The 26,683-nt window shown below is 39.9% G+C and overlaps 2 protein-coding genes across 9 annotated transcripts in view; one reads left to right on the top strand and one right to left on the bottom strand.

Moving 5' to 3' along the window:
• The window catches only part of FUBP1 (far upstream element binding protein 1), an 89,678-nt gene extending 85,562 nt beyond the window's left edge, over positions 1 to 4,116 (top strand). For all 8 annotated transcript variants that reach the window (XM_058658361.1, XM_058658384.1, XM_058658338.1 and 5 more), the window contains one exon: positions 4,037 to 4,116. In XM_058658361.1, coding sequence (XP_058514344.1) covers positions 4,037 to 4,101 — 65 coding nt within the window. In that variant the 3' untranslated portion in view covers positions 4,102 to 4,116. The remainder of the gene's footprint in view (positions 1 to 4,036) is intronic.
• A 2,505-nt stretch (positions 4,117 to 6,621) lies between these two features.
• Positions 6,622 to 26,683, bottom strand: part of MIGA1 (mitoguardin 1) — a 116,788-nt gene continuing 96,726 nt past the window's right edge. Inside the window, exons 8-15 of the mRNA XM_004582106.2 lie at positions 26,245 to 26,363; positions 25,915 to 25,987; positions 24,826 to 24,912; positions 23,773 to 23,871; positions 17,898 to 18,032; positions 15,814 to 15,867; positions 10,756 to 10,872; positions 6,622 to 8,842 (exon numbers count right to left, since the gene is read on the bottom strand). Of these exons, the coding sequence (XP_004582163.2) occupies positions 8,624 to 8,842; positions 10,756 to 10,872; positions 15,814 to 15,867; positions 17,898 to 18,032; positions 23,773 to 23,871; positions 24,826 to 24,912; positions 25,915 to 25,987; positions 26,245 to 26,363 (903 nt within the window). The 3' untranslated portion in view covers positions 6,622 to 8,623. The remainder of the gene's footprint in view (positions 8,843 to 10,755; positions 10,873 to 15,813; positions 15,868 to 17,897; positions 18,033 to 23,772; positions 23,872 to 24,825; positions 24,913 to 25,914; positions 25,988 to 26,244; positions 26,364 to 26,683) is intronic.

The raw sequence follows: 26,683 nt of genomic DNA, 5'->3' as shown, positions 1-26,683 counted from the left end.
ACTTCCATCTAGCTTCCTTCTAATGAGCTTGGGAAGATAGCAGAAGATGGCCCCTGCTATCCACATGGGAGATGGGGATGGGGTACCTGACCCAACACTGACTGATACAGCAATTTGGTGAGTGAGTCATCAAATAAAAATTCGAACTAAAGTCACTCTTTCAAATAAATAAAATCCTTAAAAAAGGAAAGGGAGTGAGCCTAGTGGCCCAGTGCTTAAGCTGCTACTTGGGATACCTGTATCCTGTATCAGAGTGCAGGTTCAAGTCCCAGCTACCTGCTAATGCATCTCACAAGGCAGATGATGGCTCAGGTGCTTGGGGTTCTACTTCCTATAGGGAACACCTGGATGGAGTTCCTAGCTCCTGGTTTTGACCTTTTCCAGGCCTAGCTGTTTGGGGCGTTTATGGAATGAACCAGCACATGGAAGCTCGCTTTCTGTCTCTGTCACTCTGCATTTCAGGTAGATGAAAATAAACATTTATTGTTTGTTTTTTTTTTAAATAAGGAAAACTTGAAATTCAAGATGATGTTTTAGGGCTGTGGTTTATGTAACAAAAGGTATTTTGGAATGTGAGACAGGTCTATATACTCCAAATAAAGGCCTTGATACCATATCAAAACATTGGCCAGGGCCTGGCAGCGTGGCCTAGTGGCTAAAGTCCTCGCCTTGAACGCACCGGGATCCCATATGGGCACCGGTTCTAATCCCGGCAGCTCCACTTTCCATCCAGCTCCCTGCTTGTTGCCTGGGAAAGCAGTCAAGGACGGCCCGAGGCTTTGGGACACTGCACCCGCATAGGAGACCTGGAAGAGGTTCCTGGTTCCCGGCTTCGGATTGGCACAGCACCGGCCGTTGTGGTCACTTGGGGAGTGAATCCACGGATGGAAGGTCTTCCTCTCTGTCTCACCTCCTCTCTGTATATCTGACTTTGTAATTAAAATAAATAAATCCTTAAAAAAAAACATTGGCCAATTAGTGCATTCCCACTCATTTATGATGAAAATGCTGACATCATGTATGCATGACTTATGGCTTCCTGCTGTGGTATCCAACCACTGAGAAGATCCTAGTGATTCCATCCCCCAAGTATTCAGGCCACAAGTAGTCTTCTCCCGCATGTGTCAGTTGGTCTTTATGACCAATGGAATATTCACATGTTATCACTTCCAAGTCTACATTGTCAATGATTACTACTGTATCTTGTCTTGCTATGTCTTAGATTACGTACACTAAGCAGAGCCAGTCACCAGGTCTGAAGGACACCCACACAGTGATTTTGAGAAGTCTAGTTGGTCTAGGAAGTCTAGGAAGGTCACTGTCAATGGCTCAAAAGGGACTGAATCTGACAAAAAGGTGAGTGTGCAGGGCCTGGCGGCGATGTGGCCTAGTGGCTAAAGTCCTCGCCTTGAACGCCCTGGGATCCCATATGGGCGCTGGTTCTAATCCCGGCAGCTCCACTTCCCATCCAGCTCCCTGCTTGTGGCCTGGGAAAGCAGTCGAGGACGGCCCAAGGATTTGGGACCCTGCACCCGTGTGGGAGACCTGGAAGAGGTTCCAGATTCCCGGCATCAGATTGGCGCAGCACCGGCCATTGCGGCTCACTTGGGGAGTGAATCATCAGACGGAGGATCTTCCTCTCTGTCTCTCCTCCTCTCTGTATATCAGGCTGTAATAAAATAAATAAGTCTTTTAAAAAAAGTGAGTGTGCAGATGTTGGAGGATAATCCTGCAGGCTATATTAGTTCATTGTGTTTTGTGATAACTGATGCTGGGAAATGCATCAAGAAATAGGCTACTCAGCTCATGACAGAGGGCCCAAACAGCATGGCAATGCTGTCCTGCCATGCATCCCAATATGCCAGAGAAGCATGCAGGAGAAATACATATGCAAGAGGAAGGAAGCAAGAGCTACAACGACCTACTCCAATGAGACAACATCCATTCATTCATGAGATGGATCCCCCAAGACCTATTACCACCCATCAGGTCCCATCTTTCAACAGTACCACCACCCTAACTGCCACACTGGGAGCAAGCTCTAGTATATGAGCCTTTGGGGACAAACCACATTCAGATTCTAGGGTAGCTAATGAAGCCTCCAAGTGAGTGTGCAGAGATCCTAATTCAGAACCAGCAAACTAAGCCATTCCCAGATTCTCAGCGCTTAGAAATCCTACTAAGTAATGCTTGCTGCTTCCAGATGCCACATTGTGGCACACTTTGTCATGCAGCAATAAAGAATATGTACTTGTGCTGACCTGCACTTTTGTTATCCATCTTCTACTACCTTAAGTATTTGGAACTTTTTAAGGTTTCAGGGACTCTTCCCCTTATAGAATATTATTAAATAAGAACTAATAAAGTTCTAGAAGTTGTATATTTCAGATGCTTTCAGATTTCAAAGTGCTGCTGTATACTCAATACTATGGTGTTATTTCAAACATAAAAATAGAAGTTTCATAATTTCCCATATATAAATGTGCTTTGTGAAAAGTTTCTGTGACACACATACAAAACAGTTCAAAACAAACACCGAGTGCTAGCTGATGTGCCAGCTGCTTTTCTGTAACTTTAAAGGAAAGAATAAAGAGTGCTACAGAAGGAAGGTTCACTCTGTTTCTTCTCTTACTGAAATCCATTCCTTCCCTGCTCAGATGGTGAAGGTTACTGTAGCGTTCTCACTGCTCAGATGTCGAAAAGGCCAAGGAGACAAAAATGCTTATGCAGTATGATCAATGGTGTCAGCAGTACAGGCAGGGAAACAGATCAAGGAGGGGAGAAGTGGCAGTTTAAGGTGTCAGGGAATACGTGGCAGAGGAAGAAACACTGCAGGAAAAGCCCAAAACCAAAGTGGCGTAAGAACAGAACAGAGTGGACTAAAAGAAGCTTATAAAGATTTCCAGCAAAGCCCCACAATTAATGTAACGATCAGACATGAGATGCTTGTAGAGAAACATTTTAAATACATGTGAGAACTTAGAAATGGATGTTTGAAGCGTGACATGCTAAGTCCAGGTGCTGGGGTCAGAGGATGCTTGAGACAACAAAGTGCATGACCGATAATAACAAAATAAGAACACAGATAACCTATAATTTGAATCAATTTTGTGATTAAAAACATTTTGACTAATGAACATAAACATTAATACACATTTTTGTAACTATGTAAATATTCATCACTTTATATAACATATGAAGCAACTTTGTATAATTTTATGAGAATATAATCTAGATTGTTTTAAATAGCAACTGAATTATTCAAATTTTGTCTGTTTTTTTGAGAGTTCCATGGATCCTATGGAATTCCTAAAGTCAGGAGAACTGAGCATGCTGACAAGTAGGCCAGATTTGATTTGAGTTACAACACTAGAAACCAGTGCTAACTTTTAAGACCAAAAAGTAGCAAAGAGCATTATAAAACACTGAGAGTTCATTATTGAAGTCACTTGTCGTAATATAAAAACTTTAATAAAACACATGAACCTATTATTAATATTAGTAAAATATACTATAAAAGGCACATAGGATTCTACACTTTTAGTTAGAGGTAGAGACCACCCTAAAAAAGGGACCAAAATCTCTCAGACTGAAAAGAGTTAAATTGACTGAAAAGCTTGCTCCCGTCTAGGTTTTGCTGCCTAGAAGCCACGCCTTGGCCAACTGGCAACACTTAGAAGCAGTAGGAGCCTTCTTAGGCATTTAATTCAAGTCTAAAATAAAAAAAAGGCTATAAAATGAGGACACATAGTACACATCCAATTTAGGCCCTCAAATATACACATGTTTATAGTAAACAGAGAACAATGAGATGGAGATCCTGATTAATTTCCAGCTCCACATCAACTCCTTATTCCAGACCAGGGAAAGGTCCAACTCACGTTTGTATCGTTTGCTTGTTAAGTGATACACTTCAGGTTATTTCCTTAATTTGACAACTAAAACATGAAATACCTATGAGTAGACATAAGTATTCAATTATTACACAACATACTTCTTAAAAACTTCAAATTAACAATCCTGTTTTTATTTCCAGGTGAATCCTTCCTTCCACCTGGTGACCATGGTAGTCTGGGAGCAACTCTCTCTCTTCTGGACTGAATGTCTCTGAACCCTTGCCAACAAGTGATGAAAGAGGGGGTTCAATTCATTTCTGAAAGGGGATGGAGGTGTGCATGTCAATATCAATTTATATCATGCTTGATAGCAATATACTTTCAAACACTTTCCATTAATGAAAATAAAAGTGCTTTGACTTTATTCACAACAAAACCACCTGACACGGCACATACAGATAACAGATGCATTTACCAGAGATGTCAGTGTGTCAGCAGTTCTCCATGCCTAAATGTGTGACCTCACAGAGACCGGAAGCTTTCAAAGGGCAGCCTCTGGTGAGACGATTTTGACACTGAAAATGCATTACCGGCAGTATGCAAATCACACACGCATCACCAAAATGCATCATTACTTTTTTTTTATTTGGCAGATACAGTAATACATCCATGTTACAGTGCTTAGTAAGGCTGGAGAGCCAGTGCTACTTTGTTTTTCTTTTTGCTACTATAGTGTTTTACACAAATTAATAAGCACAGTTCTTACATTTTGGAAATATAAATGTCTACTGCTATCAGCCAAGTGAAGCTAAAATATGATTGCTGTAAAACTAAATAAAACAGTAACATAATTAACACAACAACTACAAGATAAGGATGTCCTTATTTCCACTGATTAGACTTTATAAATTCTTAAATCTGACATAGCTCTTAATCTGACTAAATCAAGAACAAAATGTATGGGTTTCAATTTCAGCCTGATTCTTATAATCGTTTCAAAATTTATATCCAAGAAATTTCAGAGCATACATTCAACACTGCGATAAAAATAAGTCATTAACAAAATTTAAAAATTTGGGTTATGAAACATCAGAGAAGCACATTAAAAATTACTTTGGCATTCCTCTGTCCCATGTTTAAAGAGACAGTTAACAGAGAATTCTTTTGTAATTTACATAATCACTCTCTTGGGAATTATTTCAGTAGGAAATATTTAATCTTAAGGCAAGGAAACATTTGAAAATATCTTCTATAAAGTAAGTTAATTAAAAATTAACAAAAGTATAATAAAGGATAAATCATAGCAAATAATTACTCCTTTGTAAGAAGGACAAAAATGTTGTTTAAGCTTTCTACAACTGTACATAAAACTTGGCTTCTTTTTTAAAAGATAATTCCATTTTGACACTTAACATTGTTAACCTTCAAGAAGAAATAACTACTCTTTTAGCTAAACATACACAGAAAACAAAAATAGAAAAAAAGGCGGGAAAAAAGCCATTTCTCAGAAGTCATTCAAGACCCTGCTGTAATTTCCTTACAGAAGCAGGTGGTGAGACTCCTGAAGGCAACAGCAATTCTGATCACACCACCATGAGTAAGTGTCCAGCAGGGCTTCCCTCTGAAAGGCTTTAGACTAGTTTAATCAATCAAAAACGCTTTTATTGTTTAACCCAATTTTAAGGCAAATGGAAACTGGTACGAATGTCTTAAATATCCTTCTGCCATCAGAAACATTATTTCTAGGAAGATAATTCCTTTAAGAAGGCCAAGTTTCTTACCCTACAATAGAGAGATTTTTCCCTATACTTACTACCCTGATATTCTATTTGGTCACTCTTACTTCTTTTTATCAAAGGCCACAAGAAAGTATTTTTTTGAATTCATAGCTAATGAACTGACTAGCAAGTAATCTAAGTATTGATTTTGCCACACCGATGTACTGAATAAGGGCATTTTAAAAAATGAATGTCAGCAATAAAATCATCTTCCCAAGCCATTCATTTCAACAGAAGTTCCCCAGAGTTACTTCCTGTACTAGCAGCATTATAAATAGTGCAATTCTTCAAAATTCTTTCAAACATGTTTCTCAAATTAAAGATGAACTTATTCTTTTATTAAATCATAGCTTGAGTCATCATTTAGCCTTCAAATGGGCCAAATAATATAAGCAGTTTCCCTACAAGGAAATGTGTGCATGCATACCTGTGTGTGTACATAGCATTCACAGCTAGTGATATGTAAATAAGGCAAAACATTTAATATTTGAAATGAGAAGCAAAATACTCTGTAATGGAGGCTTTATTTTGGGTTATTTCTAAGCATTCTCTTCCATTAACAGCAAGAATTAGGTGGCAGGCATTTGGCTTGTGGTTTAGCTGTCAATTGGCATAATTACATCCTGTACTGGGCTACCTGGGTTTGGGTTTTGGCTCTGTTTCCAATTGCAGTTTCCTGCCAATGTACATCCTGGAATGTAGCAGGTGACAGCTCCAACAGTCAGATCCCTGCCACCAACACAGCAGGCCGACACTGAGTTCCTAACTCCTGGCCTCTCCCTGGCTCACTTTCCATGTTTCTGGTATTTGAACAGTGAGCTGGTGGATGGGAGTTCTGTTTGTCTACTTGCACCTATCTGTCTGTTTCTCTCTCTCTCAAAAAACCCTGGAATTATGAATAGATCATATTTTTTTCTTTTGTCCCATATCAGAGCATGACAATCACCATACAGTCTGTCCACCCACGATTAAATTAGGAAGCTATGGAAGAAAAAATCATGAAGATCAGCAATACTTTGTATGTTTAACATAAGAAGCAGAAGAGAATATGAATTTTACATATTGTAATTAATGTATACAATTATGGCACATACATAAAATCTTTTTAAAATCTTTTTAAAATTATGCTTCTTTGCACTTTGATTTTCTGTTCGCTAATCAGAAACTAGGCACTTTAATCTGAAATTGTATTTTTTTAAAAATACATTTTAGGTTCTTCTCTGTAACCTCCTCCTAACATGAATACAGCCCACTTTAGAAGCAAAAGCAACACATTTTTTTGGCATTACGAGTCAGCCACTTCAGCAGTGTATGATTCAACACCAAACACAACCAACTCCTGAAGGCCTCCCCTGCCCTGAGACCCTCCCTCACAACAACCCCCCCCTTCACATACTGAGCATAAAGGACATGGACTATACTGTGACCTCATTAAAAGGACTTGGTTCTGTATCAAGTGAGTGAAAAAAGCTCTAGATTCCCACTAAGATTCAAAGTATGATTATTTTTTGAGATATGAGCATAACAGGACAAATTCTGTACAGAGTTCTCAGTGGGAAAAACTAAAACCCAGCTTTACAAAAAGAGAAAGGAGAGATTATTTTAGTGTATCAAGTAGAATGACTCCAGATTTTGGGAGACAATTTCAAAACTACACTGAAAGAGGAGACATTTTTCTGCCTTGCAGTGAGGCCACAGGTTGAGGCACCCACATCCCATATTGGAGTGCATGAGTTTGAGTCTCAGTTCTGCTCCTACCTTCTTGCTGTTGCATACTTTGGGAGGGAACGGGCACCAGCTCAAGTAGTTGGGGCCTTGCTTACCATATGCAGAACTTGGACTGAGTTTCCGGCTCCTGGCTTCAGCCTGGCTCAGCTCTAACTAGTGTGGGCATTTGGGGAGTGAACCAGAAAATGGAAGTTTAAAAATTTTATACTTTTTAAAAAGATAAATTTTAAATTCCCTTTCTTTATAAATAGCTTTTAAATCACTATATTCCCATGAGAAAAATGCTCTAATTTATAAGATTTCTTCGTGGGTGGGCATTCAGTCTCATGGTTAGATGCCTGTGTCCCACGTGCACTGTCTAGGTTTGAGTCTCAGCTTCAGTCCCAGATGATGGCTTCCTGCTAACACAGACTGTGAGGCAATTGTGATGGCTCAAGTGCTAAAGTTCCTAACACACATGGGGGAACCGGACTGGGTTTCCACACCACAGCTTCAGCTTAACCTGTCTCCACCACTTCAGGCATCTGGAGAGGGGCCCAGTGGATGTGAGCTCCCTCTACATTTCTGTCTCTCTGCCACTCAAATAAATGACTATTTTTAAAAAAGGGGAAACTTCTTCAGTCTCTGGTGTTAACTTAAAGAATCAATAGGAACACATTTGGAACTGAAGTTAATCTACTACAAAGTTATTGTTGCATACTGCTTACTCTCCATTCATTTAATAGATTGTACCAGTAGTCAGGGATTACAATTTCTTTGATTTAAAGACTCCTGTAAATACACAAGAAATAACATAAGCAGTACATAGTAACACTATTACTTCTTAACCTTGATTAAACAGATAAACAACTTCACAGTTAAAAACACATTTTTCAGGCAAAGTTAATATGTTGACACTAGGAGTAATATATTCTTGCATACCTCAATCTTTAAGATCTTGGCTAAGAGTATACACTTTCAAGGTGCAAAACAGAGACAGAATTTTTGAGAATGCTACAGGACATTTCAGAGAGCTTCAAGAAAACAAGTTGACTACCAAGTATTAGCTTCAATTTAAGCAGTATTCCTACAAAATCCACAACATTTCATGACTGAAATGACCATCTAAAGAGTACAAAAAAACAGCTGTGAACACACTATACAGGTGTTCAATAACAGAACTTCATATAAGTCTAGTATTCTTCACTAGAATTTTTTCCTCCCTGAGTCCACATCTACCAAGTATTTAAGCTTCTTTAAAATATTTTATAGCACACTCAAAAGGTATGATTGTTAAGATACTTATTGTACTTTAGCTTCCAAGAGCCCACTAGACAAAACATGACCATGACCACTTATACAACCACTTGTGTGTCTCAGGGCATCTGCTCCAAGGTAGGCCAGTAACAGTTCAGTGCGGCGAATGAGTAACTGCAGGAGGTCTTCAGCCAACGTCTCTATGCTCGAATAGCGTACCTTCTCAAAGTCAAAAATGTCTTTGAGAAAGAAAAGAACTTGATTCTGGAAAATAAACACAAAAGAGTTACTACATTAAAATCATATGCAATCGCTGGCCCGATGTGGTAGCCTAGCAGCTAAATCCTTGCCTTGCATCCACTGGGATCCCATATTGGCATCCCCTGGGACCCCATATTGGCACCAGTTCATGTCTCAGCTGCTCCACTACCCATCCAGCTCCCTGCTTGTGGTCTGAGAAGGCAGTAGAGAATGGCCCCAAACCTGGCCCTGCACTCGTATGGGAGACCTGGAAAAGTTTCTGGCTTCTGGCTTTGGATCAGCTCAGCTCCAGCTGTTGCGGCCACCTGGGGTTTGAACCAATGGACAAAGATCTTTCTCTGTGTATCTCCTTCTCTCTGTACATCTGCCTTTCCAATAAAAGAAAAATTAACTCTTTAAAAATATTATATGAAATGTGAACAGTTACTAATATTTTCATGAGCACTGACCCAGGAGGCCAGCTCTGATTTCATATTTTCCTGGAAAAGAGCCTTGAAAAAATGATTTAACATCTTTTGGGTCTCACTTTCTCCTCTGTAAAATAAGAGATAACACCATCCACCCCTTTTAGTACTCAAGGCTGATGTAGTGATCAAAACAAGATGATCTGCAAGCAATGCCTGGGACCCCTAAAGCACTGTACAGATGTGAATGGCTGCTTGTCAGCTCTGCCTTCAGAGCTTTTTCTGAGCATGGGCACTACTTTAAGACAGGAAAAACTAGTTCAGGTAATTCTAAGTTACAATCTCTGCATGCATGATTTTCTGAAGAAAACAAACAAAAAGAAAACACCAAACACCAATTCATATGTGGAAAATAAAAATGACTTCAGATCTCAAATCCATTTAAAATATTAAAGTATATTTCATTTTGTCAAGTTAACACCTAAGTGGAAATAGATTTTAAGCAGCTGCATATCCATTAACTACTAAATCCCAGCTATTATGTCAAGTATGTAATTTCTATCTCCCATCAGCAGATATTAAGAAGTGCTAAGAAGACACGTTACACTCACTGGATTTTGTATTTGGGAGAGCAATTCATAACCAGCAAACCTCTTCATTTTGTAGATGAAGAAATAACCAAATAATGATTTCCCCCAAGTCAGACAGCTCATTATGTGACACTTACTTGCTAGTTCCGTATTTTTTCCACTAAAGCGCATACTTAGTTGGGAGGGTCAAGTGACCTAGTCCAAATTAATGAGCTCTTAATAACAAGACAGTAAAATAAACATTTCCCAAACCATTTACACAAACATTAGCAGTACATAAATGTAATTATTTTTAAAATGTATTTAGTGAAACATGTGAAGTTTCAAATTCATTCTTGATGTTTATTTACTCTTTGCAACTTAACCCAAATCACAGAGTATTAAACAGACTTTCTTGGCATTTTGTCAACCAAAAAAAAATCTGCAATCAGCTGCAACTTAGTAACTTGGCAGAGACCCCTTATTACTGTTTATGAGTTCAAGCAGATGTGTTGTTTCTCCTAACTTGAATTGCATTTACATTGGATTAATTTACATTGAAATTGAATTTCAATTACATTACTTTGAACCAGAACTCACATATTACCACATGTGTGATAAATTCAGACACTGCTGATTTATAAACTTCAAAAAGTACCCAGGCATAAGAAAAAAAAAATGTATCAATTTGATTGTAAAATAGCAAGACCACATAAAACCATAACAGAAGAAACTGATAAGGTGAATGGATTTGTTGAATCCATTCCAGAATAAAGAGCCAAGTGTATAAAATACCGGTTCACTCTAACAGTGGTACTGTAAAATGCCACCAATATAATTCTAGCTTTTAAACTGAATTTAAGTATCTTTATGAACTTTAAATAACCTTACCCACTTTTTGATTTAGGAAAATAAAAAAGAAAGAATTCAATGAAAAACATACCTTAAAGAAGCAGCATAAATCATACAGAGAATTTCTAGGGCCCAAAAAGCCCCACGCTAGCACAGGGCTGATGTGCTCACAAATGGCATAAAAATGGGCAAAAAATCCATCCGGGATCTGTTGGAAGTTAAAAAGAAGCAAGTTAACATTACCTTTTTTTTTTAAGATTTATTTATTTTTTATTACAAAGTCAGATATACATAGAGGAGGAGAGACAGAGGGGAAGATCTTCCATCCAATGATTCACTCCCCAAGTGAGCGCAACGGCCAGTGCTGCGCCAATCCGAAGCCGGGAACGAGGAACCTCTTCCAGGTCTCCCACGCGGGTGCAGGGTCCCAATGCATTGGGTCGTCCTCTCCTGCTTTCCCAGGCCACAAACAGGGCTGCCAGGACTAGAACCGACGCCCATGTGGGATCCCGGTGCATTCAAGGTGAGGACTTTAGCCACTAGGCCATGCCGCTGGGCCCAACATTACCTTTTTATATTTGCTTTCTCTAGCAGAGAAGCTAAGCTATTGTTAAAATGAAGGAAAAAATTGTTTTAGAGTCATACAATGTTTTGGGTAGACTTCACATCTTCACCAACAGTTCCAATGTGCAGATAAGCACCATTTCTTCTGTGTTAGAACTATACATAGATATGTATATACATATACATACACACATCTTTTTTAATTTGGAAGGCAGAGTTACAGAGAGGAAGAGAGACAGAAGTCTTCAATCTGCTGGTTCACTCCCCAAATCGCCACAAAGGCAAGAGCTGTGCCGGAATGAAGCCAAGAGGCCAGAGCTGCTTCTGGGTTTCCCAAGTGCGATACAGGGTCCCAAGGACCTGGGTCATCTTCCATTGCTTCCCCAGGCACATCAGTAGGGGGCTGGAATCGAAGTGGAGCAGCTGGGGACTTGAGTCAACACCCATATGAGATGCTGCTGTTGCAGGTGGAGGCTTACCAATTATGCCACAGCACCAGCCTCGTGTTCTTTCTTTTCTTTTTAATTATTTTTATGTTCCATGATACATTTTCCAACCCCTTTCTCCCTTTCATTTCTACCCCCACAAACCATTTCCTCCATATTATTACAGTAGTATAGTTATTTAGTAAAAGCTACAATTTTAGCATTCTGCTATTTAAATACATCATGGAATTGTAAGTATAGACAATGATAGAAATCTTACTATCATTGTCAAGCTATATTTAACTGTTTCAGTGGAAGTCCTCCTTTTATCTGGGAGTAGAGATGCCTACTGTAACATATCTTAAGTTCCTGATATACTATTTTCATTGTAAAGTTCATCTAAAAGGATATATGTACTTGTTCACCTATACATCTAATTGCTTTGTATTTTGCATGACTATTGCCTTATATCATACAGAATATATGATATTTGTCCTTTGGGGACTGGCTTATTTCACTGAGCATAATGGTCTCCAGCTGGGACCATTTTGTTGCAAATGGTTAGAATTTCATTCTTTTTAACGGCTGTGTAGTATTTAATGGATAAATGTACCACAGCTTATTTATCTATTCCTCTTTTAATTGGCATCTGGGTGCTTCCATGTGGTTGCTATTATGAATTACGCTACTATAAATCAGGGTTTCATGTTGCTTTCTCAGATGCAAATTTCAATTAATTTGTATATATTCCCAGGAGTGATGCTACGAAGATTGTGTTTTGGAAACAGTGGGATTGGCAATGCTGCCTCCAAGTTATACAAAACAGTCCTTGGAAAAATAATAGAGTGACAGCCAACACTTACATAAGGCATTATGCCAAGTAGATCTAAGTGCTTCATACCGAATCTTTTTTTTTACATTTTATTATTATTGCTATCATTTTATGATACAGCTCCATATTCCCTTATCCCCTACCCTATTCCCTCCCTCCCCCACCTAGTTCCTCTATATCATTACTAACATATAGTTCTTCATACTCAGTCATATGTCCATCATTGTGGGCATGGACAATGGCAGAGAGTCCAGCATCCTATTGTCAAGATATAGTGAACAGTTTCATTGTAAGTCCATGTTTGTCTGGAAGCAGAAATGCATACCACACTGCATCCTCACATCTGGATGTGACATTCTCCATTTCACAGCTAGTGTACATCCCCTTAAATGAAAAGTCATGATACAAAATCAACAATAGAAAGAAAAATAGAAATTTACAATGCCATAAAATTAAATGACATGTTACTAGATATGACAGTCTCCATTACACAGCTACTATACATCCTGTTAAATGAAGAGCCACAAAATAAAATCAACATCAGGGAGAAAAAAGAAATTAACAACACCATGAAGTTAAATAACATGCTATTAAATGACTGATGTGTAGCTGAGGAAATGAAAATCAAGAACCTTCGTGAAGAAAATGATGACGAGTCATTGAATGATTTAATCAGAAGAAAGTGTTTTGAAGAGATGAAACCAACAGAAAACAACAAAAACCCATGCGATATAGTTTCCGGTGATCTTTGTTGCAGTGTGTCTCCTCCAGACATTAAGCAGATGGGTTTTGTTTTTTAATCCAGTCTACTAATCTATGATGTTTGATTGAGCTTAAGCCATTTACATTCAGAGTTTAATATATATGGATGTTACTTTGGTCCTCTCATTTTAGGAATGGGTTGTTTATTGGTTTAGTCTTCTGTTGTCATTTTACTGGGATGTTCTTCCCGTTTGCCCTTGGTTTTGTTTGGTGCTATTCCTCTTCTCTGTCAAGAGAACATCTTGAAGTATCATTTGTAGGGCAGGCTTGGAAGAGGCAAATTCTTTTAGCTTTTCCTTACTGTGGAAGAATTTTATTTCATTTTCAAGGACAAAAGAAAGTTTTGCTGGATATGTTATCCTAGGCCGACAATTTTTTTCTTTTAGAATCTGGAATATGTCACTCCATTCTCTTCTTGCCTGTAGAGTTTCCTGTGAGAGATGTGTTGTGAGTTTAATTGGCTTTCCTTTATATGTCAATTGATTTTTTTCACGTGCACATTTAAGGATCTTTTCCTTATGTTCAATTGAAGAGAGCTTGATGATCATATGTCGTGGAGAAGATCACTTTGGATCAAGCCTGTTGGGAGTTCTGTGCCCCTCCTGGATCTTGTTTCCCAAGTCTTTCTCTAGATTAGGAAAATTTTCCTTTATTATTTCATTGAATACACCTTTAATCCCAGCTTCTCTTTCTGCACCTTCTGGGACTCTCATAACTCTTATATTTGGCCTTTTAATAGTGTCTTTCAATTCTTGAATACTTTTTTTGGCCTGATCCAGCTCTGCTTCCAGCTTTTTGTTTGCTTCCCCCTGGTGACAGGAACTATCTTCCAGTTCTGAGATTCTTTCTTCTATTTGCTTCATTCTATTTTGGAGACTCTCCACTGTACTTTTAATTTGCTCTACTGTGTTCTTAATTTCTGATATACCAGCCTTGATTTGCTTTGTTGCTTGCTTAAATTCCCAAAATTGCGCCTGACGTACCACCACTACAGTTCTTGATCTGCTGGCTGTCAGATCCGAGGGCTAACCAGACCTGTCTTGGGTTGAACCCGTAGAATGCCACGTCGTTGCAGTTCACTCAGTCAGAAATGAGCTCACTCCCAGCTCAGCGCATGCTCCGTCCTTTCCCTTGTCCTTTCTTCCTTACGCAAAATGGTGCCCAATTCAGCTCTAGGGGGCTGACCGGGCTATGAAATCCACTCTGTTCTTGCACTGCCCATCCGAGATCTGCTGCTCTGTCTCTGCTCCTGGTCAAATCAAACGGACCAGCAGGACGGACAGATCTTTGTCTGGGTTCACCACCCGAGCTCCCAGTGAAAGTCCCTTCCCACCTGGTTGCTGCTGGAGTTCTGGCTGCTGGTGGAGTTCAGATCGTTGTGCTGGAGTATTAGTCACTGCAACACCACACTGCTGTGCCCGCTGCTTTCCTTTGTCTGTCAGTCTCCAGGTACCCCTCTGCTGTTGTTCTGTCCTTTCCTATTCCTGGAATATGTCCTCTCTGCTTCATCCTAATTAAATGTTTTTCCATCTGTTTAAACGTGTCCTTACCCTATTCCTCCATCTTGGTTCTCCCTGAATCTTTTAAAAACCCTATAAATTAGATACCACTACTGTCCTTGCATTCAGAGATAAGGAAATTGGGGCACAGAGAGGTTAAACAATGTGCTAAAGGCCACATGGGAAGGAAATTGCATTTGAAAACCACACATTCTCATTCCATAATCAACACCCTCTCCCACTAGGAGAGCACAGTGAGAGTAATGGGGTGGTGAGATGCCATCGAAGGTGTGGATCATGGCAGCAGGGTACAAAATTTGACACTTTGCTGCTAGGCAAAGGGTCCCTAAACTGAAATAATCAGGCATTAGAACCGAATAATTATTTCTTAACTGGATTACATGAAATGTCAACAGTGATATTAAGCAATTTTTAAAAAATATTAATAAGTAAATTAAAAACATATCTGCTGAAGATGCTTTCACCTCTAGCCCTTCTACTTACCTGAAATCCCACGCATGCCTCGACAATCACATATTCAATTACACAGAAATTAGTGAACAGAGAAGACATGCACACAGGAAGTGAACCCAGTATCAGAAAGTCATTCATCTAACTTAAGAGACAGTCCCCACATCAACCGCCAAAAGGACTGACTCAGGTACTCCACTGAGAGGATCTTCAAATTGTTTAGCAAATGAGTTGCTATGGTTTGAATACAGGATGCTCCCGCCAAAGCTCAGTGAAGGTTTGGTCTCCAGTGTGGCAGTGTTGAGAGGTTGGGCCTAAGTGGGAGGAGTGTGAATAATGAAGACAAATGCCTTGCTCCTACCAGGTCCTGCTCTCCTGGGGTTAGAATAGTCACTGTGAGGGCATGTGGATACACAGCAAAGACGCCCTGGTATTCTGGCTCCTTCTTGAGGGCCCAATGATCATCTGCTTTCAGCGATAAAATCAAGGGAGAGGCCCTCAACAGAGGTGGCTACCTGATCTTGGACTTCTAGCCTATTATACTGAGCTTTAACTTTAAAATTTAAATAATAATAAATATGAATGATGAATTTTACCTTCATTTGCTGCCTTTTTTGCTTCAGCACTGACCAACAACTTGAAGTCACAGCCTAAACAGAGGTAGCAGAAAAAAGAAAGATTGAAATTTATAGCTATATTCACATTTCCATTACCAAAGAATGCTTTTTACTAGAAATTCAAGGTTTACGGTATCTAAGGGCCAGACAATGACTCAACTGGTTAATCCTCCCCCTGAAAGTGCTGGGATTCCATATGGGCACTGGTTTGTGTCCCAGTTGCTCCACTTCCCATCCAGCTCCCCGTTTGTGACCTGGGAAAGCAGTAGAAGAAGGCCCAAAGCCTGGGACCCTGCACCCATGTGGGAGACCTGGAAGAAGCTCCTGGCTCCTGACTCCTGGCTCTTGACTCCTGGCTCTGGCTGTTGTGGCCATTTGGGCAGTAAACCAGTATACGGAAGATCTTTTTCTTTGTCTCTCCTTCTCTCTGTAAATCTACCTTTCCAATAAAAATAAATTTCAAAGAAATGCACAACATGTGACTTTTATGGTTAGAATACACTTCAATCAAGGGGAAATTATTTAAAATGATTTAAAATTTATTAATTGTAAGTTACAAAAGAATTTAAAAATTGCCAATACGAATATTTTTTAAAGGCTTTCAAATTTCATCATAAAACATGATATCCACTCTACTTAACTTGTAGGTTCAAACTTAAAAAACAAAACCCAAGTCAACAAATATCTGCATACAAAAACACAAGTTCAGAATATGGTTAAACCTGTTTTATTTTTTATATGCCTATTTTTCTATGTTAATGTTTACTAGTATTTAAGAATGTAAATTTCCATAGTTTTCTCTTCTAATGTATCTTTCACTGTCTTCACTGACTTGAAAGGTGGAGAGATGAGGCAGAATGAAGAGGGACAGATCTCTTTTAGTCACTGTTTCACTCCTTAAAAGTCTGCAACCCCTAGGACTGGTCCAAACAAAAGGCAGGAGCCAGGAACTCTGAAGTCTCCTACATGGGTGTCAGGGACCCAAGCACCTGTGCTATCATCTGCTGCCTCCCAGGATACGTTAGCAGGAAGCTGGATCAGCAGAATGGCAGGACTCAAACTGGTACTCCAATATTATGAGAAGCAGGTATCTGCACCATAACATTCACCTTGACTCTGAAAAAATACTGCCTTGGAAGTCTGAGTGCCTGTTTTCAGCTCCAACTCTTTAGCTCGGACAGTTTCCTCTCAAAGTATAATGCAGGAAGCAGCAGAACATGGCTTAAGTACTCCCACACAGGAGACCAGACTGAGTTTTGGCCTCTTGGCTTTAGTTTGTGCCAGGCCTGGATGTTGTGGGCATTTGAAAAGTAAAACAGCAGTTGGCAAACCTTATCCTACCTGTGTTCTATACTCTCCACCTTTCAAATAAGATGAAGATAAATGTTTGTAAAAACTTATATATGTTGCCATTTTAAAATTTTTACTGGTGCTGTTACATTTCAGTTTAGTTATTCAGCCATTTTGGTTACACACAACTTTTCATAAGGCCTGAGCTGCTTCTTTAGAGACCTGAATAAATGCTGGGCATTGCAGGTCACAGCTGAGTCTGATTATAGAAGGGTCAAAGGAGAACTTACCTGGAAGTGCTATGCAGTACATAGACCTGCCCCCAAAATCAAAGTGTCAACTGTTTCCATACTCATTATTCCATAATTAGTAAACATTTATTTGAAGGCTGACAGATACAGAGAGGGACAAATAGAGTCAGAGTTCCCATCCACTCATTTACTCTTTATGTACCCATAATCTCTGGGACTGAGCTAGGCTAAACTAGGCTGAAACCAGGAGTTAGGAAGTCAACTCAGGTCTCCCGTATGAGGCTCTCAAGTGGCAGAGCCGCAACCACATGAGCCATCACCTGCTGCCTCTCCAGGCGGGCTTTAGAGGATGCTGGAGCCCATAGCAAAGCACTCCAACACGAGGTAACAGGTATCGCCTCGAATGCTTTAACTGCTGGGTCAAACACCTGTTCTATAAATGTAAACCTTATTAGACTTTTTTTTAGTTCTATCCATTTCTCATCAAATTTAAATGGCTGCGAAAAGTAAATCATTACTTACTGTTTCCTTGAAGGAAGAGTTTAGCCAGCGATTATTCACTACATTCTGTATGGACGTGGGTGGGTTTTCTAAATCCTCAAAGGAATCCATCAATATGAAATCCAGAACAACATCATAAAAATTTAGATTTTTCACCTGTATTAAATTGACAGAAATTATTATTATAAATAGCTTAAATAAATGTGATTTCTGGTAGGATTTTCTGAGTTGAATCAGACTGCATCTCATAAAAAAAAAAAGATAAATGTGAAAACCGCTAGAAATTATAATTCACATGGCAGCTGCTTATTCACACCAAGCAAAATTAATCTCTCCCACGTCTCCAAACTGGGAATCTTTTGTTCAAGCTTCTATTCCAGCACCTACGATGTTCAGTAGGCTTTGTTATTTAGTCACTGGTAGATCTACCTATCTTTCCCAGCAGAACATCAGCTTCTTGCTCTTTCCTGCGTGCACACTGTGCTGTACCACATGCTGTACCAGCTGCCCACACTTACACAGTAAGCAAAGGGAAACAGCAGCATGATAATCCCATAAAACATCCAATTAGAAAGCGTGCTAATGATAATAAAGAGAAAAGGACAGGGTGCTTTGACAGCCCAAGATGAAGACTTTGATCTTTTAAGACACGTCAGAGCAGGCTTCCTTCAGGAAAGGAGGCATCTTAGCTAGAGGAAATAACTGTCAGAAACTTTAAGGCCCTTCCTCCATCCCTCCCGCCTTGCCTCCCTCCCTCCCTCCCTCCCTTCCTTCGACAGGTAATCCTCTCCTCCCTTCTTTTCTTCTTCTTGCCTTTCTTCTTCCTTTGACAGGATATTCTCCCCTCCCTCCATGCCTCCCTCCTTTCCTCCTTTTCTTCTGCATGAAATTCTCCAGCCTATGAGACGAACCCATTAAATGAGATAGAGAGAGAGTCCCAAACTCAAGATAGGCAAAGCCTGTGCCCCTAATCAGCACGAAGAGTTATAGAAAATGTGATGAATCTGCATTCTTCAGTAACCCTTAAGGGTCAGAAATCTCTGAAAGGGAATGAAAGAAGATAAGTAGCTAGCTAGCTTAAGGTCATGACTTGGAGGCCACATGCCTGCCCATACCCTATGTAATCCAATTCACCCGTCAGCCCAAAGGATGCACTTCCCTCATCTTTGACCTGGGATTGTTATCAATTCCCTTTCCAGGCTCTCTTCCCATGGACAGAGGACAGCAGGTTTTTACCATCTGTAGAAACTGGAGTCAAACCAGAATATGCTGGCAGAGCAGGCTGGTCAAACATGGTTATTCTGTAGATTCGGAACCTGTCTGACAAGTCTGCATCAAAGACTAGCCAACAGGTTGCAGCAACTCAGCTCTGCAAGATGACTTGTACTGGCTCTCTGCTCATAGCCTGGAAAAAGCAGAAGACAGCCCAAGTACCTGGGCCCTTGCCAAGACCCAGATGAAGCTCCTGGCTCCTGACTTCAGCCTGACACATCGCTTGACATTGTGGCTATCTGCGACATGGACTTACACATAGGTCTCTCTCTCTTCCTTTCTCTCTGTAACTCTGACTTTCAAACAAACACATCTTTTAAAAATAAATTTTAAAAAAAACAATGGTAAGCTTAAAAGAACAGAAGGAACATAACAATGCTGAATTGAAAGAAATCACCGGAAGTGCACAGTAGCTCTCTACAGCAGAAATTGCAGGGGTGCATGGCTGGGGAACAGAAGAAAGGGTCAGCTCCTCAAAGGATTTACACATTGAGTATACATCCTCTTAAATGAAAAGCCACAATACAAAATTAACAAGAGGAAGAAAAATAGCAATTTACGGGCCCAGCGGCGTGGCTTAGTGGCTAACATCCTCACCCTGAACACGACGGGATCCCATATGCGCGCCGGTGCTAATCCCAGCAGCCCCGCTTTCCATCCAGCTCCCTGTTTGTGGCCTGGGAAAGCAGTCAAGGATTGCCCAAAGCCTTGGGACCCTGCCCCCATGTGGGAGACCTAGAGGAGATTCCTGGCTCCTGGCTACAGATAGGCATAGCAACGGTCACTGCACTCACTTGGGGAGTGAACCATCGGACGGAAGATCTTCCTCTCTGTCTCTCCTGCTCAATGTATATCTCACTTTTCAATAAAAGCAATCTTTAAAAAAATAATTTAAAAAAAGAAAAATAGAAATTTACAACACCATGAAGTTAAATAACATGTTACTGAATAACTAATCTGTCAGTGAAGAAATGAAATTCAAGAACCTTCTTGAAGAAAATGATGCTACTGTATGACCTGAGTCACTGAAGAACATAATCAGGAGAAACTGTTTTGAAGAATGAAACTAACAAAAAAAAATTCATGAGAGAGTTTCCTCTGATGAGATACGTCTTCTGTAGGCAACAAATAGATGGGCGTTATTTTGGGGGAGGGGGCGTTGTTTTTTTAATCCAGTCTACTATTCTATGATGTTTGCTTGATGAGTTTAAGCCATTTACATGCAGGGTTAATATGAATGGGTGATAAATTGGTTCTGTCATTTTAGCAAAGGGTTGTTCATTGATTTAGTCTTCTATTGTTATCTTACTGGGATGTTCTTTGCATGTACCTTTGTATTAGTGGGTGCTATTCCTCTTCTCTGTCAAGAGAACATCTTTAATAAGTGTCATTTGTAGGGAAGGTTGGGAAGAGGTATATTTTAAAACTTTTCTTTACTGTGGAATAATTTTATTTCATTTTCAAGGACAAAGGAAAGCTTTGCTGGGTATGTTATCCTGGGCCGACAATTTTTTCCTTTTAGAATCTGAACATGTCACTCCATTCTGTTCTGGCCTGAACAGTTTCCTGTGAGATGTAACCTGTCAATTTAATTGACATTTCTTTATATGTCAATTGATTTTTTTCACATGCACAATTTTTTTTTAAAGATTTATTTATTTTTTGGTTTTTTAAAATATTTATTTATTTTTATTACAAAGTCAGATATACAGAGAGGAGGAGAGACAGAGAGGAAGATCTTCCGTCCGATGTTTCACTTCCCAAGTGAGCCGCAACAGTTGGTGCTGCGCCGATCCAAAGCCAGGAACCAAGAACCTCCTCCGGGTCTCCCACAAGGGGGCAGGGTCCCAATGTATTGGGCCGTCCTCAACTGCTTTCCCAGGCCACAAGCAGGGAGCTGGATGGGAAGTGGAGCTTCCGGGATTAGAACCGGCACCCATATGAGATCCCAGGGTGTTCAAGGCAAGGACTTTAGCTACTAGGCCACGCTGCCGGGCCCTTTGTATATTTATTTTTATTGGAAAGTTAGACATACAGAGAGGAGGACAGACAGAGAGGAAGATCTTCCGTCCAATGATTCACTCCCCAAGTGGTCACAATGACTGGAGCTGAGCCAATCCAAAGCCAGGAGCTTCTTTCAGGTTTCCCATGCGGGTGCTGGGTCCCAAGGATTTGGGCCGTCCTTGACTGCTTTCCCAGGCCAAAAGCAGGGAGCTGGATGGAAAATGGGGCTCCTGGGAATAGAACTGGCACCCATATGTGATCCTGATTCGTTCAAGGCGAGGACTTCGGCACTGGCCACCACACTGGGCACTCACGTGCACATTTAAGAATCTTTTTTATTATCACTTCTCGGCCTTTTGGCTAAGATCATGTGTGAAGAATCTTCTTTATGCTTGATGAAGAGAGCTTGATTATCACGTGTCGTGGTGAAGATCACTTTTGGTCAACCTTGTTGGGAGTTCTGTGCCCCTCCTGGATCTTGTTTCCCAAGTCTTTCTCCAGATTAGAGAAATTTTCCCTTATTATTTCACTAAATACACCTTTAATCCCAGCTTCTCTTTCTGCGCCTTCTGGGACTCCCATAACTCTTATATTTGGCCTTGTCATAGGGTCTTTCAGTTCTTGAATACTTTTTTTTAGCTTGACCCAGCTCTGCTTCCAGCTCTTTTTTTGTTTTTATCCTGGAAATATCTTCTAATTGTGAGATTCTTTCTTCTATTTGCTTCATTCTATTTTGGAGACTCTCCACTGTACTTTTAATTTGCTTCACTGTATTCTTCATTTCTCTATGTCAGCTTTCCTTTGATTCATTTCCTGTGTGACATGTTCCTTAAGTTGCTTGAATGCCTGCTTTTTGTGCTTCTCGTTGTTGATAAGAAGCTTTATAACAAGTGTTTTGAATTCTGTAACACCTATTTTCTTGATATATTCCTCAGTTAACTCTGAGGTTGGCAAAGGGTTTTGCTCCTTTGCAGGGGAGTCTTTAGTAATATTCGTTGTGCCTTCATCTCTTCTTTTGTTCTTGGTCATTGTACTTCTGGTTATCAGATTCTTCTCTTAGGGCAGGTTTCTAAGCTATGTCAACCACAGGTCTACATACAATTCAATTTTACTTATTGTGGTTGGCACATGGCTCTTTTTGCTTGCAGTCAGTTGTGCCACTTCGTCCAGCAACTTCCAGGTCTGGGTTCTTATGTTACACTTTCACCAAGGTCTCTTAGCCCCCAGCTCCTGGCTCACCACTCTCCACCTTCTGTGATTCCCATACTGAAGCTGCACCATTGTCTGTACAACCTTTCCTCCACTTCCTATTAGAACAGTTCCCAGGATTTGGGAGACAGCAGATGTCCTATATAACTAGATTATTGCTGGTGCTGATCTTGCCAGAACCTGTTGGCTGTTAGGTCTGAGGGCCACATGGACCTATTTTGCCCAATACAATGCCAAAGTCGGTATTATTTTCCCTGTGGGACCAGTGCAATGCACTGAACTCAGTGAGTTCACTCCCAGCTCTGCACATGTGCAGCTCACTGTTGTCCCTGCACTCTTACAAAATGGCGCCTGATGTGCCATTACTAGAGTTCTTGATCTGCTGGCTGTCAGGTCTAGGGCTTACTCGGACCTATCTTGGGTGGAACCTGTAGGATGCCATGTTGTTGCAGTTCACTGAGCCAGAAAGGAGCTCACTCCCAGCCCAGTGCATGTGCAGTACTGTCCATAGCCTTTTTCTCCTGATACAAAGTTGTGTCCGATTCAGTTGTAGAGGGCACACTGGAGTTGAAATCCACCCTATTCCTGCATGGCCCATCTGGACCCTGCTGCTCTGTCTATGTTGCTGGTCAAATCAAACAGACCAGCAGGATGGGCAGTTCTTCTTCTGAGCTCCTGGTGAATGCTCCTTCCCACCTTGTTGCTGTTGGAGTTCTAGTTGCCAGTGGAGTTCAGACTGCTTCTTGCTGAATGCTACTGAGATATTGGTCGCTGCAGAACCATACTGTTGTTTCCGCTGCTTCCTTCATCCGTCAGTCTCCACATCCTCTGCTGTCTTTCTGTCCTCTCCTGTTTCCTGGAATGTGCCCTTTCTGCTTCAAACTGGCTTATGTTTCTCTGTTTAAATATGTCCTTACCATATTCCACCATCTTGATTCCCCAGCCAGTGACAGTTCTAATTTCAATTCTAAATTTTATATTTTCCTTCTCTATTTTATAATGTAAATCTGGCTCTTAGTTTTTGGGTATATTTATTTTTTAAATGCAATGTATGTAACCAACTCTCCAAGCCGCAATGGGGTATCCCTGTTATCCTATCTGATACCATACTTGCATAGGCCAACCTTACCACTCTGCTAGCACCTGCTAGCTGACATCTGCGTGGAAAGGAGGAAGAAAGGAGCGAACAAAACAAAGGAAGAAGGCTTTTAAAAAAACAGCTGTCAACAACTGTTGTCCCAATGTATGACGAGTGCAATTGCTATTGTTTACAACACTGTTGGAAGAAAGATGTTGCTCCACCATCACACATTTGCTTTTGCAGTCACTTGGCAAGGACAAGGAGCTACAACTGTCAACACTATGAGTAATTAACTAAGAGGAATAAACACTATGAAAAATTTGAACTTACCCCTCTAGCAGCAAGTTCCATTTCAGTACTATCCCAGTGATCGGTCTGTTCCAAAAAATAGATCATTTCATCAAAAACATCTTCAAATTTCTTTGGATTCTGCAGAAGAAAACATATTTTAATCCTGACCTCAATTTTACAACAAGGCTCAAGCTTACCAAGTAAATAAGTTATTCTTCAAAGAAGTTTGGTACATTGTAATTCAATTAGATGAATTAATTTATTAAATTAGGATACATTTTCAAACTACGCCACATTTATTTGATTTGCTATTTGGTTCTAAGACTAAGAATGCTCATCAAAGGTTATAGTAAACTGTTTAACTGTTCACATATGTATGCCTCTTTAGGTCACTCCTTAAGAACAGAAGTCTAATTATAGAAGACACAATGTTATGCTCTTGGTGCAGTTCTGCTCCCTTTGGAAGGACTCTAGTTCAAATCCCTGGGTTCACCTGCCTAAGAAAGCCACATCAAATTTACATGGGACTTGTAAATAATTAATGCCACCTTATATTTACCTATTACTTTATCTTTAAAGTTGCTTTTCCCTTCATCACTTATTTAATCAACACAGTAACACAATTCTATTGATGACATGAGGGAATTAGGGTGAGAAGGGCATTGTTTCTGGCTTATTCAGTCCCATGACCATAAATGAGTAATAGGCACCTCAACTATATTCCAGATTTTTGCAACCAATGTTGTTGCCTATAATCCTCCTTGAGAACAAGATTTAGGGAGGTAAAAGATGACATTTTAGTGGTAATAATACTGGGGAACTTATAGTAGATGATTCTCACCATGACAGTCAAAAACTTTATGGCAAATTGGCAATAACTGATGACAAATAACTTCGCCAAAATTGGTGTACATCTTATGCAGAGAAAATTAATCACCTCAAGAAAAAAATCAATGTTCTTTCAGTAATTTAACCTTAATAGGTGAACTTTTACAATTACCTATAACAGCTTTTTCTTATATTAAAAATTTAATACATTTAGTAATTTCAACCAGAAACACAATTAAAAACTTTCTAACACAATAAGTTTACCTTTCGTGCTTTTATAATTAAAGCAGATAAAATTTTCCTTCCACTTTCAGCAAGGAATATCCTGTTGGCTGTTTCTGAAAGAATTACCTGAGAACACACCCATCCCAAAACAAAGAAAACGAGACATATAATGAATTGGAATGGATAGCCATCCAACATCACAGCTTATCTAGGCATTAAAAGTACTACTATAGTCGAAGGGTTACATGTGATGATATGTCAAAAGGCAGACCATATAAAAAGTCCCAACTTACTTAAAAAGCTCTTGAAACAAACAAAAAACGATCAAGGGGAAATAAACAGTAATTTTAAATTTGAACCCTTATTAGAATATCTAAATTAAATTTTATATATCCCCCAAAATATTTGAACACAAAGATATTTTTATCTTTGGATGACTTTATCTTTGAATGACTTTAAGAAATCAGTAATCTATAATTCACTCAGGTTTAGAAAATAAGCTAAATACACACTAACTGATAATAGAAAAGACTTTTTTTTTCAGGTGGCCATTTCCATATACCTCAACACCAAAATATCCTAATGGGGTGGGGGGACAGACATTATGATCTAATGGGGTAAGCCACTGCCTGCAATGCTGGCATCTCATACGGGTGCTAGTTTGAATCCCAGATGGCCCACTTATAATCCATCTCTCTGCTAGTGTGCCTGGGAAAAACAGGCCAAGTGTTTGGGTCCTTTCTATCCATCTGGGAGACCAGGATGCAGTTTCTGGTTCCTGGCTTCAGCTTAACCCAACTCCAAACTATTGCAGTAATTTGGAAAGCAAACCAGCAGATAGAAGTTTTTTTTTCTATTTGTTACTCTTTCAAATAAATATATAGACACTTAAAAATAAATCCTATTTTGACAAAGTATGGTGGACATGGGAATCCATGGGAAGGAACAATGACAAGTAGAAAAGAGAAGAAGGGAAGTAGAAGAGAAGAGAAATAAGCCCAGTAGGCTTGGCATCTGTCATTAGGGACAGGGAGGATAAGGAGCCTTACTGTTCATATGCACTGGACTCTCTAACATGAGGGTGAGGCGGTGAGGCTGGATGAAGTCTCTTAATGTTAGACAAAATACCTGAAAAGCCTGTCGAATACAGTGAAGTTTGGCAAGAAAATCACTGTCTCCCAGGCACTCCAACATTTCAGTTCTATGTAATAAAAAGGGGAGACAATTGTTACACTACATGCAAGATCAAGCCTACTACAAATCTGGACTCAAACAAGGCTTAGCCTCAGGGCCTTAGCACAAAACACATGTCTTCAACACTGACAGAACATGTAAAAAACAGTGTTTTCAACTTGGACCTAGAGAGTGTTATTCCCAGTTCTCATCAACATATTTAGTATCACAAACACAATTGTATCTTCATTTTTTCCATAAACATAAGCAGAAATGAAATGGTACCTTAGCACTCGTGAGTAAATTTTTCCTTCTTCAACTAAATGCATGGCTTCTTCATAAAAAGGGCAGTGGCAAAGAGACTCCAGGGTGCAGGTCTGGCGCCCTTCTCTGTGTTCTGCAAGCTACAGACAGTGGGTTAGAGCAGACTGTGCTGATACACAAGAGAAGAAAATAGAATAGCACTGATGTCAACATACAGTAAACTTGATTATCCCCCACAAAATGACTCAACAACATTTCTACTGCCAATAAGACCTGAATCATTTTGCTTAAAAAGGCAGTTGTCAAACTCTGCTAAGATCATTTTATTTCTTAAATTTTTGCTTGAGAAACAGAGATGGGAGAAAGGAGAGAGAGGGATACGAGACAGAGACAGAAAAGGCAAGCAAGCTGCCAGTCACTGGTTCTCACAGGAAATGCCCGTAATAGCTGCAACTAGGCA

This window comes from Ochotona princeps, chromosome 2, assembly GCF_030435755.1.
Source record: "Ochotona princeps isolate mOchPri1 chromosome 2, mOchPri1.hap1, whole genome shotgun sequence".
Classification (NCBI taxonomy): Eukaryota; Metazoa; Chordata; class Mammalia; order Lagomorpha; family Ochotonidae; genus Ochotona; species Ochotona princeps.
Note: the sequence above shows the minus strand (reverse complement) of the source record. Positions and strands in the feature narration are given on the sequence as shown.